Source organism: Scyliorhinus canicula, chromosome 2 (assembly GCF_902713615.1).
Source record: "Scyliorhinus canicula chromosome 2, sScyCan1.1, whole genome shotgun sequence".
NCBI lineage: Eukaryota > Metazoa > Chordata > Chondrichthyes > Carcharhiniformes > Scyliorhinidae > Scyliorhinus > Scyliorhinus canicula.
Genome location: NC_052147.1, coordinates 244,906,463 through 244,924,755, shown reverse-complemented (window position 1 = coordinate 244,924,755; position 18,293 = coordinate 244,906,463). Strand labels below are relative to the sequence as shown.

At 43.3% G+C, this 18,293-nt stretch overlaps 1 protein-coding gene across 5 annotated transcripts in view; it reads right to left on the bottom strand.

Annotated features, from left to right (window-relative positions):
- The window catches only part of thsd7ba (thrombospondin, type I, domain containing 7Ba), a 1,373,128-nt gene that overhangs the window by 201,898 nt on the left and 1,152,937 nt on the right, over positions 1-18,293 (bottom strand). For all 5 annotated transcript variants that reach the window (XM_038789927.1, XM_038789926.1, XM_038789930.1 and 2 more), the window contains 2 exons: positions 17,748-17,901; positions 4,183-4,324 (listed from right to left, as the gene is read on the bottom strand). In XM_038789927.1, the coding sequence (XP_038645855.1) occupies positions 4,183-4,324; positions 17,748-17,901 (296 nt within the window). The remainder of the gene's footprint in view (positions 1-4,182; positions 4,325-17,747; positions 17,902-18,293) is intronic.

Genomic DNA, 18,293 nt, shown 5'->3' with positions numbered 1-18,293 from the left:
TGTTGGAGAGTAGACTGATAGGGTGGTAATTGGCTAGGTTGGATTTGCCCTGTTTATTGTGTACAGCACACACCTGGGCAATTTTCCACATTGCTGGGTAGATGCCAGTGTTGTAGCTGTACTGGAACAACTTGGCTAGGGGTGCGGCAAGTTCTGGAGCACAAATCTTCAGTATTATTGCTGGGATATTGTCAGGATCCGTGGCTTTTGCAATATCTAGTGCCTTCAACTGTTTCTTGATATCATGTGGAATGAACTGTATTGGCTGAAGACTGATGTCTGTGATGCTGGGGACCTCCGGAGGAGACCAAAATAGAATATCCACTCAATACTTCTGGTTGAAGATTGTTGCAAATGCCTCAGTCTCGTCTTTTGCACTTACATGCCGGACTCCTAAATGATTGAGGATGGGGATATTTGTGGAGTCTCCTCCTCCAGTAAGTTGTTTAATTGTCCACCACCATTCACGACTGGGTGAGGCAGGACGACAGAACTTAGATCTGATGCGTTAATTGCGGAATCGCTTAGATCTGTCTATTACTTGCTGCTTCCGCTGTTTGGCACACAAGTAGTCCTGTGTTGACACCAGGTTGACACCTCATTTTTCGGTATGCCTGATATTGCTCCTAGTATGCTCTCCTGCACTCTTCATTGAACCTGGGTTGATCCCCTTGTTTGATGGTAATGGTACAGTGGGGGATTTGCTGGGCTATGAGGTTGCAGATTGTGGTTGAATACAATTCTGCTGCTGTTGATGGCCCACAGCTGAGGACTCCCAGGGCAACTCCCTCCCGATTGTATACAACTGTGCCGCCGCCACCTGTGCTGGTGAGACAGAACATACCCAGGAATGGTGATAGTGCTGTCTGGGATATTGTCTGTACAGTATGATTCTATATCAGGCTGTCACTTAACTAGTCTGTGAGATAGCTCTCCCAACTTTGGCACAAGCCCCAGATGTTAGTAAGGTGGACTTTGCATGGTCGGCAGGGCTGGGTTTGCCGTTGTCGTTTCCGGTACCTGGTTCGATGCCGGGTGGTCTGTCGGTTTCATTCCTTTTTCGTGTGTTTGCAGCTGTTGAATACAACCGAGTGACTTCCTAGGCCATTCCAGAGGGTATTTAAGAGTCAACCACATTGCAGTGGGTCTGGAGACACATGTAGGCCAGACCAGGTAAGGTGACAGATTTCCCTTCCTGAAGGACATTAGTGAACCAAATGTTTTCTTTACGACAATCAACAATGGTTTCATGATCATCATTCGACTTTTAATTCCAGATATTTTATTGAGTTTAAATTCCGTCACCTGCATGGTGGGATTGGAACCCTGGTCCCTAAATTAATATCCTGTATCTCTGATTTACTAGTCCACCGACCGGATATTGTCTGGAAATGATTTTTTTTTTTAAATTTAGAGTACCCAATTATTTTTTCCAATTAAGGGGCAATTTAGCGTGGCCAATCCACCTACCCTGCACATCTTTTGGGTTGTGGGGGCGAAACCCACGCAGACACGGGGAGAATGTGCAAACTCTCAAGGGCCGGGATTCGAACCCGGGTCCTCAGCGCCGTGGGCAGCAATGCTAACCACTGTGCCACCGTGCTGCCCTGTCTGAGCATGATTGACCTTTCTACAAGCATAGCTCTTTGAGTGGAAATGGGGGTATTTAAATGGTTGGTGGCTACCATGGCAACATTAGGATCGTCATTTCTGAGTCTGAGACTGAACATGACTGGTACTCACTGAAACCCAGTGGACCTCCCCTAATTCCCCAAGAAAATAACTCTTACTATCCACAACTTAGATCTCGCTGCCATTTCCATGGCTTTGGCCTCACTACAGATTTCCTTTATGTCAGCTTATTGCCATTGCTCAAAAGCTTGACCTGGACCTTATTATTCTTTAGACATCTGACACAAGTGTCTCCAAGATTGCCTTTGAAGTTTGCACCATAGCCACAATGATGAGAGTCGCTTTAATTTGAGAGTGGAATCCCTTGGCAACTTGACCTTTGACTGAATGCAACTCCCAGGACAATTTAAGTGGCTTTCGGCAAAAGGTGTTCAGAATTATACCAATCATTTTGGTTAGGGTTTCATTCTCCCATTGTCCACAAATATGCCTTCAGTGTAATTTTCAGTTATGCAATGTTGTCAATAAAGTTGACTTTATCATTGAATCATCGAATCAAGGAATTTATAGTGCAGAAGGCGGACATTCGGCCATCGAGTCTGCACCGGCCCTTGGAAAGAGCACCCCAAAGCCCACACCTCCTCCCTATCTCCATCTAACCTTTTTGGACACTAAGGGCAATTTAGGATAGCCAATCCACCTAACCTGCACATCTTTGGGCTGTGGGAGGAAACTGGAGCACCCGAAGGAAATCCACGCAGTCATGGGGAGAACGTGCAGACTCCGCACAGATAGTAACCAAAGTTGGGAATCGAACCCAGGTCCCTGGTGATGTGAAGCAACAGTGCTACTCACTGTGCTACCGTGCCGCCATTCCATTTAGACATTCAGACAGTGCTTACTTTCTGAAATTAAATCGAAAGAAGAATTCCATTCCATCTGTTGTGTATTGAACTGTGAAAATCTCATGTGGATTCACTGTAAGCAGCTATTGTTGAACTGACTGTATTTACATTACCTCAACAGAGAGGGCAACAGAGAGACATCAATAATATACCATATAACTCATCTGCCTTTTCAGATTAATTCCATTCAAGGAGCGCTCTACATTTCTCCAGGTGTTCCCACAACCAATGTCATTGTCACTCTCTTAAAGTGGTCAGTTTTCATAACTGCTACCTGTCTGTTATAACCCCAATGGAGGTCTCGGGATCAGGACCATATGGTTTCCCATGATCTCCCCGGAATATGAACTTCCCCTTTAAGGAGGCCGATCTTCCTCTTAACAAGGAAAGCCCCAGCTCACATAAAAACCTGGGCCTGGGTGCAGTTCGGGGAAGGAGACCCTTAGGGGAAATGGAAGAATTTGGATTTGTATCGTATTGTAATAAACATTGTCCGTTATTTTCTACCTATCTTCTTTGCATCCCGCTTGCTGCAAATTCAACACTGACACTCTGCAACAGACAGTAACAGGTTGTAATCTCAACGAACATTATGATAGCAGGTTTTAACAGCTGACTTGACCTATAGGCCACAAACATCCAAAATTAAAGTTTGGGTCATAATGAAAACATTTTTACATACACAAACAAGAAAATATAAACTTATTACATAATATTTTCTTCATTTGAAACACTGACAACAATATTTTCTGTTTGAAGCCTTTTTCCATGGGAAAATCCTGAACCTCGACTTCATCCAGGATCATTGTTGGTTGCACATTGTCTTATACCTCAGTACAAAGATGCACAAGCAACTGCAAGTCCCCCATCCCCCGAGTGTATTCTTTCTCTCTTTTGTTGAAATGAAATGAAATGGAATGAAAATCGCTTATTGTCACGAGTAGGATTCAATGAAGTTACTGTGAAAAGCCCCTAGTCGCCATATTCCGGCGCCTTTTCAGGGAGGCTGTTACAGGAATCGAACCGTGTTGCTGGCCTGCTTGGTCTTCTTTCAAAGCCAGCGATTTAGCCCTGTGCTAAACAGCCCCTGTTTTGTTTGAACAAAGCCTACCGTTAGCTTTACGCAAAAACATTTTATAATTTTACAGGGTTTTTTTTCCAACCATTAAAAGTAAGCACAGCTATAATTTTGACAGAATTGAAGAGGGGAGGTTTGAAGATGAACAGGCACCTGTATGAATTGTTTCTGAAAGGTGAGAAAGATTGCAAGCAAATGAGACTGACTATAAAATGTGCTGAAATGCAAATTCAGAATGTGCTTCAGACAACTCCCTGTTGGCAAGAACCTTCCATTTAAGACAACTAACCATAACACATAGCTCAGTGTCCAGCGTTTCTCTTGTATGGTCTCATTTTGGAAGGGCAGTTATTAAAGTATCCCTTCCTATAACATTGCATTGCACACTTAATATAGTCAGATCCATAGTCAAAAAATGAAATGACAGCACAGTGCTAACTTGCTCAATTCGCCAGCTTCCACTTCCATTTGAAAATAGTCAATGAAAATAGAAAACAAAAAAGACGTCTTTTTCAGAAGTCATCTTAAATGGTATCCACCTTCTGACATTTTGGAATAGCCAATTACCTGTTAGGTTGTAGTGATAGTAAAAGCAGTTTTTGTTGAGAGTGCAGGGCTCCACCTCAGAGGCTTCTGGGCAGGTTTTCCCATCTGCTGCTAGACGTAGAGGATATCGAGTGCGAACACGGATGTTCAAAATGTTACATTCCTATATAAAATTTCCAAATGCAGAAATATGAATAGCAGAAAATGGAATATAAAAGCAGAATACTGCAGATGCTGGAAATTGAAAACTTTTGCATTTTATGTTTGTGAAAATTTAATGTATTGCTTTGCACAGATATTAACTAAAATGCTTTAATTCAAGTCTTAACTCTGCATTTGCAAGAATGATATGGTAGTTTTAAAATTGTTCATTGTGCTGTGGTTGCTGATACGATCAAAAGCTCAAGTTACTTTCTTCATACATCAGGAAGTGGTTCTTAGTCACCCCTTTATCCAATTGGTTGTTGTGGCACCACACCCAGTCAAATTACTAACGCTCAAAAGGAAATGGTTTCAACCACCTGCCATGTCTTCTGTTCATTGGACACAAAGTGGTGCTGCTGTACAGTAATTTGTCATCAAAGGGTGAGCAAAATCGGGGCCCTGCTTCATTTTTCTTTGGAAAAAACTAAATGCTGCTCCATCAGATCAAGCCAAGATGAGGTGCAATGTCTTTTCTTGTATCTTGGATCCTGTATGTCTCCCTTGTGGAGACCATGAATTTGGTTCAATTTGAATCTGAATTGGTTTCTGGAGCAAGCAATGAGATTGTCCACTCTGCGCATTGGCTTTGTAACTTAAAGGATGGGATAAAAATTAAATAAACAAATAAAGGGGTGGCACTATTCTAGTTTCATCCTGGAATGTAAAGGGGGTGGCACAGTGGTTAACACTGCTGCCTCACAGTGCGAGGGACCCAGGTTCAATTCCGGCCTTGGCCAACTTTCTGTATGGAGTTTGCACATACTCCCTGTGTCTGCGTAGGCTTCCTCCGGGTGCTCTGGTTTCCTCCCACAGTCCAAAGATGTGCGGGTTAGGTGGATTGACCATCCTAAATTGCCCCTTAATGCCCAAAGATATGAAGGTTAGGTGGGGCTATGGGGTTATGCGGAAAGGGTGGACGAGTGGGCATAGGTGGGTACTTTTTCAGAGGGTCAGTGCAGACTCAATGGGCCAAATGGCCTCCTTCTGCACTGTAGAAATTCTATGCTTCTATAAATAAATAATTGAACAGAATCAAAAGTAAGAGAATTTATTGATGACATATTTTACTTTCTGCTACTCTATCTCAATGAGATATAGAAATAAAATTCTGCCCAATAGCTTTGAGCGAGTTCTGCTGAAAAAGAATGAACTCAAAGATACTAATGAATAACCAATTAGTTTTAAATCCTATCAATTCTGCATTCTAAATGAGGTCAAAGTGAAAGAACGTAATCAGTACTTAATTCAGTTCGAAACCCTCAGCTGAGAGTCTGGATAATTTTGGGTAGGGCTGGAAGGGGATTGTTGGATTGTGGTGGTCCGGAGTCTGTCAGAATTGGAGGTTTCTGAAGAACACAAACTAATGTAACCCATATTCCTTCTGTGCCCAATCATTGGCATGCTTTAGCATGCATTCAAGACCTAGGCTCTCTTACTTTCCTTGTACCTTTTAGGTTTTTCTCGCCTATCCATCTTTCACTCTCATTCCATTTCTCAACCCTGTTGGGCCACTTTTAATTTCAGGATACTTTCTCCACTCCAATACCAATACATTATTACTCCTCTTCATTCCTATACTCTTGTCACTGCTCTAGGCTCAAATCTTCTTTGTATTAACCCATAGTTATTCCCTCGTCACTTTCTGGGATATTTTGAGGTGCTCATTGAAGCACTCTCCATTTACTTACTGAACCCAACTCCCCATCTCCCTCCCTTGTTGACTTCCCCACCCAGGCATCCCTTTGTCAATCTCCTTCCCATGTCATTCATCCCTACCACTGCTCTGTTGAACTCTACCAGTAAATCAATCAATGATCCTCAACATAGTTCCCTCCAGAATGCCATTCATTTGTGAACAAAACTCCTGGTATGGGTAATTGCATTGGAACAGTGACTGAAACAGTTAGCTTAACTTCGGTAGTAGGGAAGATGCTGGAATCTATCATCAAGGAAGAAATAGACAGGCATCTGGGTGGAAACTGTCCTATTGGACAGGCGCAGCATGAGTTCATAAAGGCAGGCCATGCCTAACTAATTTAGTGGAATTTTTTGAGGACATTACCATTGCAGTAGATAACGGGGAGCCAATGGATGTGGTATATCTGGATTTCCAGAAAGCATTTGACAAAGTGCCACACAAAAGGTTGCTGCATTAGATAAGGATGCATGGCATTAAGGGTAAAGTAGTAGCATAGATAGAGGATTGGTTAATTAATAGAAAGCAAAGAGTGGAGATTAATGGGTGTTTCTCTGGTTGACAATCAGTAACCCTCAGGGATCAGTGTTGGGCCCACAATTGTTCACAATTTACATGGATGATTTGGAGTTGGGGACCAAGTGCAATGTGTCCAAGTTTGCAGACGACATTAAGATGAGTGGTAAAGCAAAAGGTGCAGAGGATACTGGAAGTCTGCAGAGGAATTTGGATAGTTTAAGTGAATGGGCTCAGGTCTGGCAGATGGAATACAATGTTGACAAATGTGAGGTTATCCATTTTGGTCGGAATAACAGTAAAAGGATTAGTACATAAATGATAAAATATTGAAACATGCTGCTGTGCTAGAATTCTATTGTGCTAGTGCATGAGTCACAGAAAGTTGGTTTACAGGTGCAACAGGTGATTAAGAAGGAGTTTTGTCCTTAATTGTTAGAGGGATGGAGTTTAAGACTAGGGAGGTTATGCTGCAATTGTACAAGGTGTTAGTGAGGCCACGCTTCGAGTATTGTGTTCAGTTTTGGTCTCCTTACCTGAGAAAGAATGTACTGGCGCTGGAGGGTGTTCAGAGGAGATTCACTCGGTTAATCCCAGAGTTGAGGGGGTTGTATTATGAGGAGAGGTTGAGTAGACTGGGACTGTACTCGTTGGAATTTAGAAGGAAGCGGGGGGGGGGGGGGGGGATCTTATAGAAACATAGAAACATATAAAATTATGAAGGTAATAGATAGGATAGATGCAGGGAGGTTGTCTCCGCTGGTGGGTGAAAGCAGAACTGGGGAGCATAGCCTCAAAATAAGGAGAAATAGATTTAGGACTGAACTCAGGAGGAACGTCTTCATCCAAAGGGTTGTGAATCTATGGAATTCCCTGCCCAGTGAAGCAGTAAAGGTTCCTTCATTGAATGTTTTCAAGATAAAGATAGTTTTTTGAAGAATAAAGGAGTAAAGGGTTATGGTATTCGGGCGGGAAAGTGGAGCTGAGTCCACAAAAGATCAGCCATGATCTCGTTGAATGGCGGAGCAGGCTCGAAGGGCCAGATGGCCTACTCCTGCTCCTAGTTCTTATGTTCTTCTGAAACCTCCCTTACTTGTTCCTTACCAAAGCCAACACTTGGAATTTCCTGACATGTCCAAATTGTCACCTTGATGCTGCTACTGTAGAGTCACAACTTGTCTTTCTCCTGTACCCCTCTGGTATTTTATCTCCTTTTAAGCACCTCCCCATCTTCCACCCTTCTGAAATGAAATGAAAATCGCTTATTGTCACAAGTAGGCTTCAAATGAAGTTACTGTGAAAAGCCCCTAGTCGCCACATCCCGGCGCCTGTTCGTGGAGGCTGGTACGGGAATTGAACCGTGCTGCTGGCCTGCCTTGGTTTTCTTTAAAAGCCAGCTCTTTAGCCCTGTGCAAAACCAGCCCCCAGTTTCTCAGGCGTCTTTGAAATACTCCTACCAACCTTCCAACCAAAAAAATATCTTCATCTCAGAGATAGCCTCTCCGCTATTCCTTCTGAACTTTTGCATTAAACAGCCCTTCATTCTTAATAATTTAGACTTCCATATCAGTTCCTTTGAATTCTGCCTAAATCTTACCCTCGATATGAACATTCAGAACCACACCTTCAGTCTTGTCACCTTCCATGAGCTGGATTGATGATGAGTCAATCACAAAAGTCTTCCTTATATCCTGCATCACCCATATACCCCTATTCCCTTTGAATCCCATTTTCTACTATTCTCCTCAATCACGGATATCAACTTCAACAAACACTCAAATGCTGCCACCGTTCACGTTTGAGATAAACCTTTAAATTGACATATGTAAGACAAAGACCAAAGTAATAAATTGGAGGAACAAAAATGTGCTTTAAAAGGAGGGAGAATGATCCTGTAGAAAATACACTGGCAAATGTCACTGACAAACAAAGAAACATTTAAAATGCTGATCGATAAAAGTCCAGGAGAAGTAGATCCCGCAAAAAGGTAGCCATTAAATTAAATGAAACTAAAGCAAAACGCATGTACTTAATACATAGGCAATAGCGAGAGCGAGAGTGACAAATGGAAAGGCTTCGGCGATAATTTTTTTAAATTAGGAAGACAATGAATTATGAAATTAAATCAACAGGAACTAAAATGAAATAAAAATATACTCTACAGACACATAAATCCAAAAGTAAATTAATGACAGAGATAGGACCACAAATTGATACACACTATAAACTTACAGGTTATGACAGGGCAGAAATTGAAATAATTACTTTGCCTCAATATTTTGTAGCCATCTAAAATGGACACCAGTATACAAAATGGAGAACTGCAAAGACTGCAGGGAAAAACGGACATAGTCCAGGACAAACAGCTTGCTGAAGCTTTCAACAGTGAGACACTCGTAAAAACCGGTTTCCCCACAGCTGCAGAGTCCAGGCAGCGATGTTAATGGGAAAACGATCTGCATACTAATGAGGTGATACCGGGACAGTCCCAGATACAATAGATACATTTAAGTATTGATTGATACTTTTCTATAGCTACCCAGCCAGGATGGCGCCAGAGAAACCAGAACAATGAGCCCTAGGAACTGCCCCAGTCATCGGGAAACGACCCCAGGATAGGGGGGTTCGAATCATATCGATTGGGAAAGACCCAATCGATCCCCAGCAGGTGAGAGAGCCCGCCCCAAGGGGCATGGACCTCTAGGGACCTATAAAAAGAAGGTCCCGCACATGGTTCTGCCTGTTGCATCCCGACTCCGGCCTCCGACTCCAGCCTCCAGATCCTGTCTTTCATCACCGGCCGTTGAGCAACAGCCATCTATCAGTAAGTGCCAAAACGACGATCGCTACGTGACCCAGGCATTGCTTGTACTCTTGCCGACTATTAGCGAACAGAAGTTGCAGACCAGAAAGGAACAAAGGCCTTGTCCCCTGACCTTGCTTGTTCCTACTTAGATAAGTATTAGTCTTTTAGCGTGTGCATGAGTATTTATTATAATTGCTATAATAAACTCTAATTGTTTTGGACTTACTAATCGGTGTATGACTTTATTGACTTGAACTTGACCTTAGCACTTGTGACGGTGTCTCTTACGGCACCTGGCGACTCCAGAGCATAGAAATAAGAAACAGAGCCAAACGAGTGTTAAGCACACTGCCTCTATTGGAGGAGTGTTAAACACACTAACTTAGAATGACCAACAATTTACTGGGAGACAAATGTGGCAGACATGATGTTAGAAGAAGAGATCAAAAATGTATAAAGATGCCTACGTGACCTCTTGACTAACGTGGGGGGGACACGATACTGCCAAGCTGGATTTATAATGAGTACTCATGGCCTTCCTTACATTGCTCACTTGGGAACATGCCCTACCATTGAAATATGCAGTGGGTGAGAAGATCCTGCTTTACCATCGACGTGTTTTCCCCTTGCCTGCCATAACATCAGCTGCAGGTGGAGGTGGAAAATCTTGGTCATTGTCTTATTTACATAAAACCAGTTGTGTTATGCTTTTCTTTAGGAAATTACATCTAGCAAGGAAATGCTACTAAACTCAACGTCATCTGAATATTGTGCCACATATTACTATTGCACTTGGACAGGAGACTATTAGGAAAGTTTTTTTTTGTATAAAGATCTAACAAACTCAATTGAAAGCAAGACAGTACATCTTTAACTGTGTGATTTCATAGAATTTCATACAATTTACACTGCAGAACGAGGCCATTCGGCCCATCGAGTCTGCACCGGCTCTTGGAAAGAGCACCCAATCCAAGCCCACGCCTCCACCCTATCCTCATAACCCCACCCAACACTAACGGCAATTTTGGACACTAAGGGCAATTTAGCATGGTTAATCCACCAAACCTGCATATTTGTGGACTGTGGGAGGAACCCGGAGCACCCGGAGGAAACCCACGCACACACAGGGAGAACGTGCAGATTCCGCACAGACAGTGACCCAAGCCAGGAATCGAGCCCAGGACCCTGGAGCTGTGAAGCAATTGTGTTAGCCACTATGCTACCGTGCTGGCGTAATAGTGATTGAATGGATGACATACTCTTATCAAAAATTGTTAAATGTGCTAGCTAGTTATTTTTGTCTTTGACCTGAGTACACTTTAATTGTAATCAACAACTGAAAAGTAATTACCTTAAAATTTCAAATGATAGCTCTTGGATATTAACAAGCCTGTGAAGCAGTAGTGCAATCTACTAGTGGATCAGGCTTTGAAATATGTCTGCTACTACACAAATAGTAGAATTGGCTGCTCCCCCTGACTAAGGTTAACTTATTAAGGCAGATGGAGCTCAGTAATTAAGCACAGCAATAAAGTTACCTAAAGCAATCTGTTATTCTCTGGGTAGGTACAAATGACAAAACAGATAATAATTAATAAGACAAAGGAATTCAACAGTGTTTAAAACAGCTCCAATCAGCTACTCACATTATATTTACATATTGGCTTTTAGTCGCTCCCAGCCACAAATTACAGAACGGCAGAGGGAAACAGAACGTATCATAGTGAGATGCTTAAGTGGTGACTAGCCTCAGAAACCATTTAAAAGCTACAGCAGCTCATAGTTACCCACTAATTACTTTTTCTCGTGCTTAGCAATGAGGTAAAATGCCAACTCTGAATAAATAACGTGTTAAATGAATTACATTGCAGTACAGAGGGATTGGATTTTTTTTGTCTTCAGTACTCACAAAGCAGATTAGATTACAGCACTTTACCTCAGTTTTCCAGCCAATTACACACCGAATCTTAAAATTGAAGTCAGTGGTGTAATGATACAACTCTAATGGTTTCAGTATTCAGTTTAAGTAACTTAAAATGAATGATAAAGAAAGGACACAATTCTACCAAACGTCATCATCTCCAGCTCTCATTTAAAATGAACATTTAATCACCAATGATGTGATGCTATATTCTAGTTATTCATGGGATGTGGGTATCGTTGGCAAGATTAGCATTTATTGCTCATCCTTAAGTGCCCTTGAAAAGGGCACATTTAAATTTGTAAAGTCAAGGAATAAATATAGTTAGAGCACATTTTGTGCAACCAAATTCTTGTAATTTTGTCAGTGAATTGGCATTTTGCAAAGGCATAACTACATCTGAGATGGGAACCTGAGATCAGATTCAGATAGGTCAAATTCAGAGCAGGGAGTGGGTACAGAAAATTAGTGAGTGACTCTGAAAGACAGAGGAAGCAAAGGTGAAAAAATGTACAGCACAGGAATTTGGCAGTGTTAAAAATGTAGTTATTTAAATGCAACGAGTATAGCAATCAAAGCTAATGAGCTGATGGCATAGATGGACAAATGGCTGTTTGATACAATTGCTATCATTGAAACTTGGTTTAAAGAGGGACCAAAGAGGCATCTCTGTACATAGAGCGTTCAGACAGGACAGAGAGGGGGGCTAAAAAAGGTGGGGGCTGTAGCATTATTGGTTAATTTAGGCAATTTAGCCTGACTAATCCACCTAACCTGCACATCTTTGGACTGTGGGAGGAAACTGGAACACCTGGAGAAAACCCACGCAGACACAGAGAGAACGTGCAGACTCCGCACAGACAGTGACCCAAACTGGGAATGGAACCTCGGTCCCTGGCGCGGTGAAGCAACAGTACTAACCACTGTGCTCCGGTGCTGCCCTCATACCATCTATTTTCCTCATTGCCTGTGGCAGTAGTTAGGGCTCAACCTCTTTGCATTCTGTGGTAGGGCATACCTCGTGGCTATTGATAATTATTCGCAATGGTTAGAAAAAAAATCAAGCTTCATACAACCACATTGGAGTTTACAACTATGGCTTTCTGGACTCCTTATGGGCCGTCATTTAAAAATACAGGTTCCCCTATTGCCTGCAAACCTTCAGCATCGTCAACCCTGCTGACCATAACATAGTCAGAGTGATTATTATTATAGACACACAGCAAAATCTTTTATCTGATGCCATATGGGTTGAGCTCAGAAATACAAAAGAGGCAGTGACAACATTAGGAGTGTTCTGTAGACTCCCAAAATAGTGAAATGGAAATAGAAGAGAAACTACACAGCCATATTTCTGAGTGAATAAACAATAAATAGGGCAATAATATTTGGGCACGTTAGCTACCCTGATATCAACTGGGATATGCACATTGTGAAAACCACAGAGGGCGCAAAATACTTGAACTGCATTCAAGAGAAACTTCTTAGCCAGCACGTAAAAAGCCGAACGAGAAGGGGTGCAATTACAGATTTACTCTGAGGAAATGAAACTGGGCAAGTGGGTGAAGTAGCACTGGATGATCATTTTGGCTGTGGTGACCATAACACAGTTAGATTTATCATCATTATGGAAAATTATAAATATTTTTAAAAATTCATTTTTGGGAAGAAGGCATCGCTGGCTAGGCCAGAATTTATTGCCCGTCTCTAACTGCCGTTGAGAAGGTGGGGATGAGCTGTCTACTTGAACTGCTGCAGTGCATGTGGTGTAGGTACAGCCATTGTGTTGTTAAGGAGGGAGTTTCAAAATTTTGACCCAGTGACAGTCAAGGAAGGGTGAAATATTTCCAAGTCAGGATGTAGTGTGACTTGGAGGGGACCTTCCAGGTGGTGGTGTTCCCATGTTCTGCTGTCTACATGGATTTTCGTAAGGCATTTGACAAGGTCCCACATGTCAGACGAGTCAGAAAATTAAAAAAGAACTCATCTGATACGTTAAAACATAGCGATTTGGATCCAGAATTGGCTCTGCGACAGGCAACAAAGTGTAATGGTTGATTGGATTGGATTTGTTTATTGTCATGTGTACCGAGGTACAGTGACAAGTATTTTTCTGCGAGCATCTCAACAGATCATTAAGTACATGGAAATGAAAATGAATGAAATGAAAATCGCTTGTTGTCACTAGTAGGCTTCAATGAAGTTACTGCAAAAAGCCCCTAGTCACCACATTCCGGCGCCTGTTCGGGAAGGCTGGTACGGGAAGAAAAGGAAATAAAAGAAAATATATGATAGGGCAACACAAGGTATACAATGTAACTACATAAGCACCGGCATTGGATGAAGGACACAGGGTGTAGTGTTAATGAGGTCAGTCCATAAGAGGGTCATTTAGGAGTCTGGTAACAGTGGAGAAGAAGCTATTTTTGAGCCTGTTGAAAAAAAAATGTTTGTGCGTGTTCTCAGACTTCTGTATCTCCTGCCCGATGGAAGAAGTTGGAAGAGTGAGTAAGCCGGGTGGGAAGGATCTTTGATGATGCTGCCGGCTTTCCCCAGGCAGCGGGAGGTGTAGATGGAGTCAATGGATGGGAAGCAAGTTCGTGTGATGGACTTGATGGTGTTCACTGCTCTCTGAAGTTTCTTGCGGTCCTGAGCTGAGCAGTTGCCATACCAAGCTGTGATAGTTTCTCTGGTACATCTATAAAAGTTGGTGAGGGTTAATGTGGACATGCCGAATTTCCTTCGTTTCCTGAGGAAGTATAGATGCTGTTGTGCTTTCTTGGTGGTAACGCCGACGTGGGTGGACCTGTACAGATTTTTGGAGATGTGCACCCCTAGGAATTTGAAACTGCTAACCATCTCCGCCTCGGCCTAGTTGTGTACAGTACTTTGCTTCCTGAAGTCAGTGACAAACTCTTTAGTTTTGCTGACATTGAGGGAGAGATTGTTGTCGCTGCACCACTCCACTAGGTTCTCTATCTCCCTCCTGTATTCTGACTTGTCGTTATTTGAGATCTGGCCCACTATGGCCGTATGGTCGGCAAACTTGTAGATGGAGTTGGAACCAAATTTGCCACGCAGTCGTGTGTGTACAGGGAGTAGAGTAGGGGGCTAAGTACACAGCCTTGCAGGGCCCCGGTATTGAGGACTATTGTGGAGGAGGTGTTGTTGTTCATTCTTACTGATTGTGGTCTGTTGGTCAGAAAATGAGGATCCAGTTGCAGAGTGGGGAGCCAAGTCCTAGGTTTTGAATCTTTGATATGAGCTTGGCTGGGTTTATGGTGTTGAAGGCGGAGCTGTAGTCAATAAATAGGAGTCTGATGTAGGAGTCCTTGATGTCGAGATGCTCTAGGGAAGAGTGTCGGGCCAGGGAAATTGCGTCTGCTGTGGACCGGTTGTGACGGTATGCAAACTGCAGTGGATCAAGACGTTCTGGGAGTATGGAGGTGATGCACTTCATGATCAACCACTCAAAGCCCTTCATTACGACTGAAGTAAGGGCCACCAGACGGTAGTCATTGAGGCACATTGTCTGGTTCTTCTTTGGCACCGGCATGATGGTAGTTTTCTTGAAGCAGGTGGGGACTTCAGAGTGGAGTAGGGACAGGTTAAAGATGTCCGCGAATACCTCTGCCAGCTGGTCCGCGCAGGCTCTAAGTGCATGACCAGGGATCCCGTCCGGTCCTGTCGCCTTCCAAAAGTTCACTTTCAGGAAGGCCAATCTGTCTTTGGAAGCTGTGATTGTGGGTATGGGTGAGTTATGGGCTGCTGGGACACTCGACTGTGGATTGTTGGTTACCTGCTCAAACCAAGCATAGAATGCATTGAGTTCATCGGGGCGGGGAACGCTGCTGCCGGAGATACTGCTCGGCTTTGCTTTGTAGCCAGTTATGTTGTTTAGTCCTTGCCACAACCGCCGAAAGTCTGTCTGTGACTCTAGCTTGGTTTGATATTCTCTCTTGGCATCTCGGATGGCTTTGCGGAGGTCATATCTGGATTTCTTGTTTGGTCAGGGTCTTCTGACTTGAAAGCCTCAGATCTGTCCTTCGGTTGTGAGTCAATCTCATGGTTGAGCCATGGTTTCCGGTTGGGCAACGTACGTACTGCTTTCTTTGACACGCAGTCATCCACACATTTGCTGATGAAGTCTGTGACGGTGGTGGCATACTCATTTAAGTTGGTCGCTGCGTTCTTAAATATGGACCAGTCCACTGTCTCTAAGCAGTCACGTAAGAGCTCTTCTGTTTCTTCGGACCAGCACTGCACGACCTTCTTAGCTGGATTCTCCCACTTGAGTTTCTGCTTGCATGCCGGGAGAAGGAGCACTGTCTTGTGGTCTGATTTCCCAAAGAGTGGTTGGGGGATGGAACGGTAGGCACCCTTGATTTTTGAGTAACAGTGGTCAAGAGTGTTGTCGCCCCTGGTGGGACAGGAGATGTGCTGGTGGAATTTTGGCAGTACACTCTTGAGGTTGGCCTTGTTGAAGTCTCCGCCCACGATGAACAAGGCCTCTGGGTGTTCTGTTTCATAGTTGTTTATAACTGTGTACAGTTTGTCCAGCGCCTTCCTCACTTCTGCCTGGGGTGGGATCGAGACCGCTGTGATAATGGCTGACGTGAACTCATGTGGTGGATGGTTTCGCGAAGGCTAAGCAGATTTCCATGGTGTTCCACAGGACTCAGTTTTGGGTCCTTTACTGTTTTTATATATATTAATGATTTGGATTTAACTTTTAGAGGCAAATTTGTAGAAGACACAAAAACGGGCTATGTAGTTGATAGTGGAAAGGCTAGCTGTTGGCTCCAGAATGCTATCGCTAGTTTGGTTGAGTGGATGGAAAAGTGGCAGATGGAATTCAATCCAGAGAAGTGTGAGCATTTGAGGAGGGCAAACAAACAAGGGAATACTTAATACATGGTTGGATATTTGAAGGCAGTGGTTAGTACTGCTGCCTCACAGCTGCAAGGACCCGGGTTCGATTCCAATCTCGGGCGACTGTCTGTGCGGAGTTTGTACTTTCTCCCTGTGTCTGCATGGGTTTCGCCCGGGTCCTCCTGTTTCCTCTCACAGTCCAAAGATGTGCAGGTTAGGTGGATTGGCTATGCTAAATTGGCCCTAGGTGGAGTTACGGGAACGTGGGGTGTTTGGGCCTAAGTAGGGTGCTCCTTCAGAGGGCAAGTACTGAATCGATGGGCCAAATGGACTCCTTCTGTGCTGTAGGGATTCTGTGATTCTATTCGAAGATTTTAAGAGAAGATCTTGGAGTGCATGTCTGCTGATTGCGCCACAGCTGGAAGTTTGTGTCCAGTTCTAGTCACCGCTTTACAGGAAGGACATAATTGCTCTGGCGGGAGTGCAGAGGAACATTATAACACTGTTTGTTTTATAAATTTAGAGTACCCAATTCATTTTTTCCAATTAAGGGGCAATTTAGCATGGCCAATCCACCTAACCTGCACATCTTTGGGGTGTGGGGGCAAAACCAATGCAAACACGGGGAGAATGTGCAAACTCCACACAGACAGTGACCCAGAGCCGGGATTGAACTTCGTTTCCTCGGCGCCGGGAGGCTGCAGTGCTAACCACTATGCCATCATGCTGCCCTATAAGAATGTTGTCAGGTCTTGATAATTGCAGCTTTGGGGAGATATTAGACAGGCTGGAGTTGTTTTCGTTAGATCTAAGGAGGCTGAGGGGTGACCTGAAGGAGGTGGACAAAATTGTGAGGGATAGAGTAGACAGGGATGCCATGTAGACCTAGCTGAGGGGCCAATTACCAGGAGGGCACAGATTTAAGATGATTGGTAAAAAGATTAGAGGGGACATGAGTAAAAATGTCTTCCCCCAGAGGGTAATGAGTGTTTGCGGCCTGGTTTGGAGGGACAGGCAGAAACCCTCAACTTAATAAAAAGGTGCCTGGATCTGCACCTAGAGTGCTGTAACCTTCAATGCTATCGGCCAGGTTCTAGAAGGTGGGATCTGAATGGTTAGAAACTATTTTATATTTTCTTTCTCGGCTGATGCCGATTCTGTGGGCTGAATGGCCTCTTTATGTGCTGTAACTTTTCTGTGGTTGTGTGGCACACACAATTTGAATTTGTCAGATTAACAACATCGCCTAACAATAGACAAAAAACTGGAAAGGAATGCTGTTTCAGAGATGCCATAATTAAACAACCCACCAGATTGACAGATATTCAGTTATTCTGCTTTGGATATCTAAGCTGCACATCTTGAGGTGATGATTATTCAGATGCAGATTGTCTAACTGGATATGCACACAATACATTTACAATTTAAACAATTTATTTGACAGCATCAATTTCAACCAGTGACACTCTGACCAAATGCTCCTTATGCAAAAAAAATCTGACTGATATCATTCAAACGACTGTCATATGATTTACGAAATTTGTCAAATGCATTCAAAACAAAATACGCACTTTTGGACAAATACTCCAGTGGCCCCAGTCAGACATCACACAGTCCTTTGGGCAGGGGAGGGAACACTGGCGGGCTCCAACTGGCATCTCATCATAATCACACAATGCATCATCCACACTTTCTCCAGGCCCATCAGCTGTGTTATTCATACATCTAGGGAGACAAAACAGGCATCTATTATTGTGAAAAGTAGCTAAGCTTTCCAACCAGCATGATATATGAAATGGAATAGACTCCTGTTTCTGGGGCGCAGTTGGCTGTTTTACTATTTCAATACAGAAATTTTTTATCATCCATCACCTTAAAGATAAATAGCTCACGGAGCAATTGGACCTTTGCAGCTCTGACTTTCAAAATCGAAAAGGGCCACAGGAGTTCGTAATATCAACAGAATTGCTGGTGAGACACAAATCCATCACTCCAAGTTGAAGTGCGCTGCGCCCAACAAAAAAAAACTTTGGAGTTTGGCATTGCTGAGGAAGTGGCCCAGCTGCGTAGTGCAGAGTATCATCACGATCTACAACAAGACACTCCGAGCAAAGTGT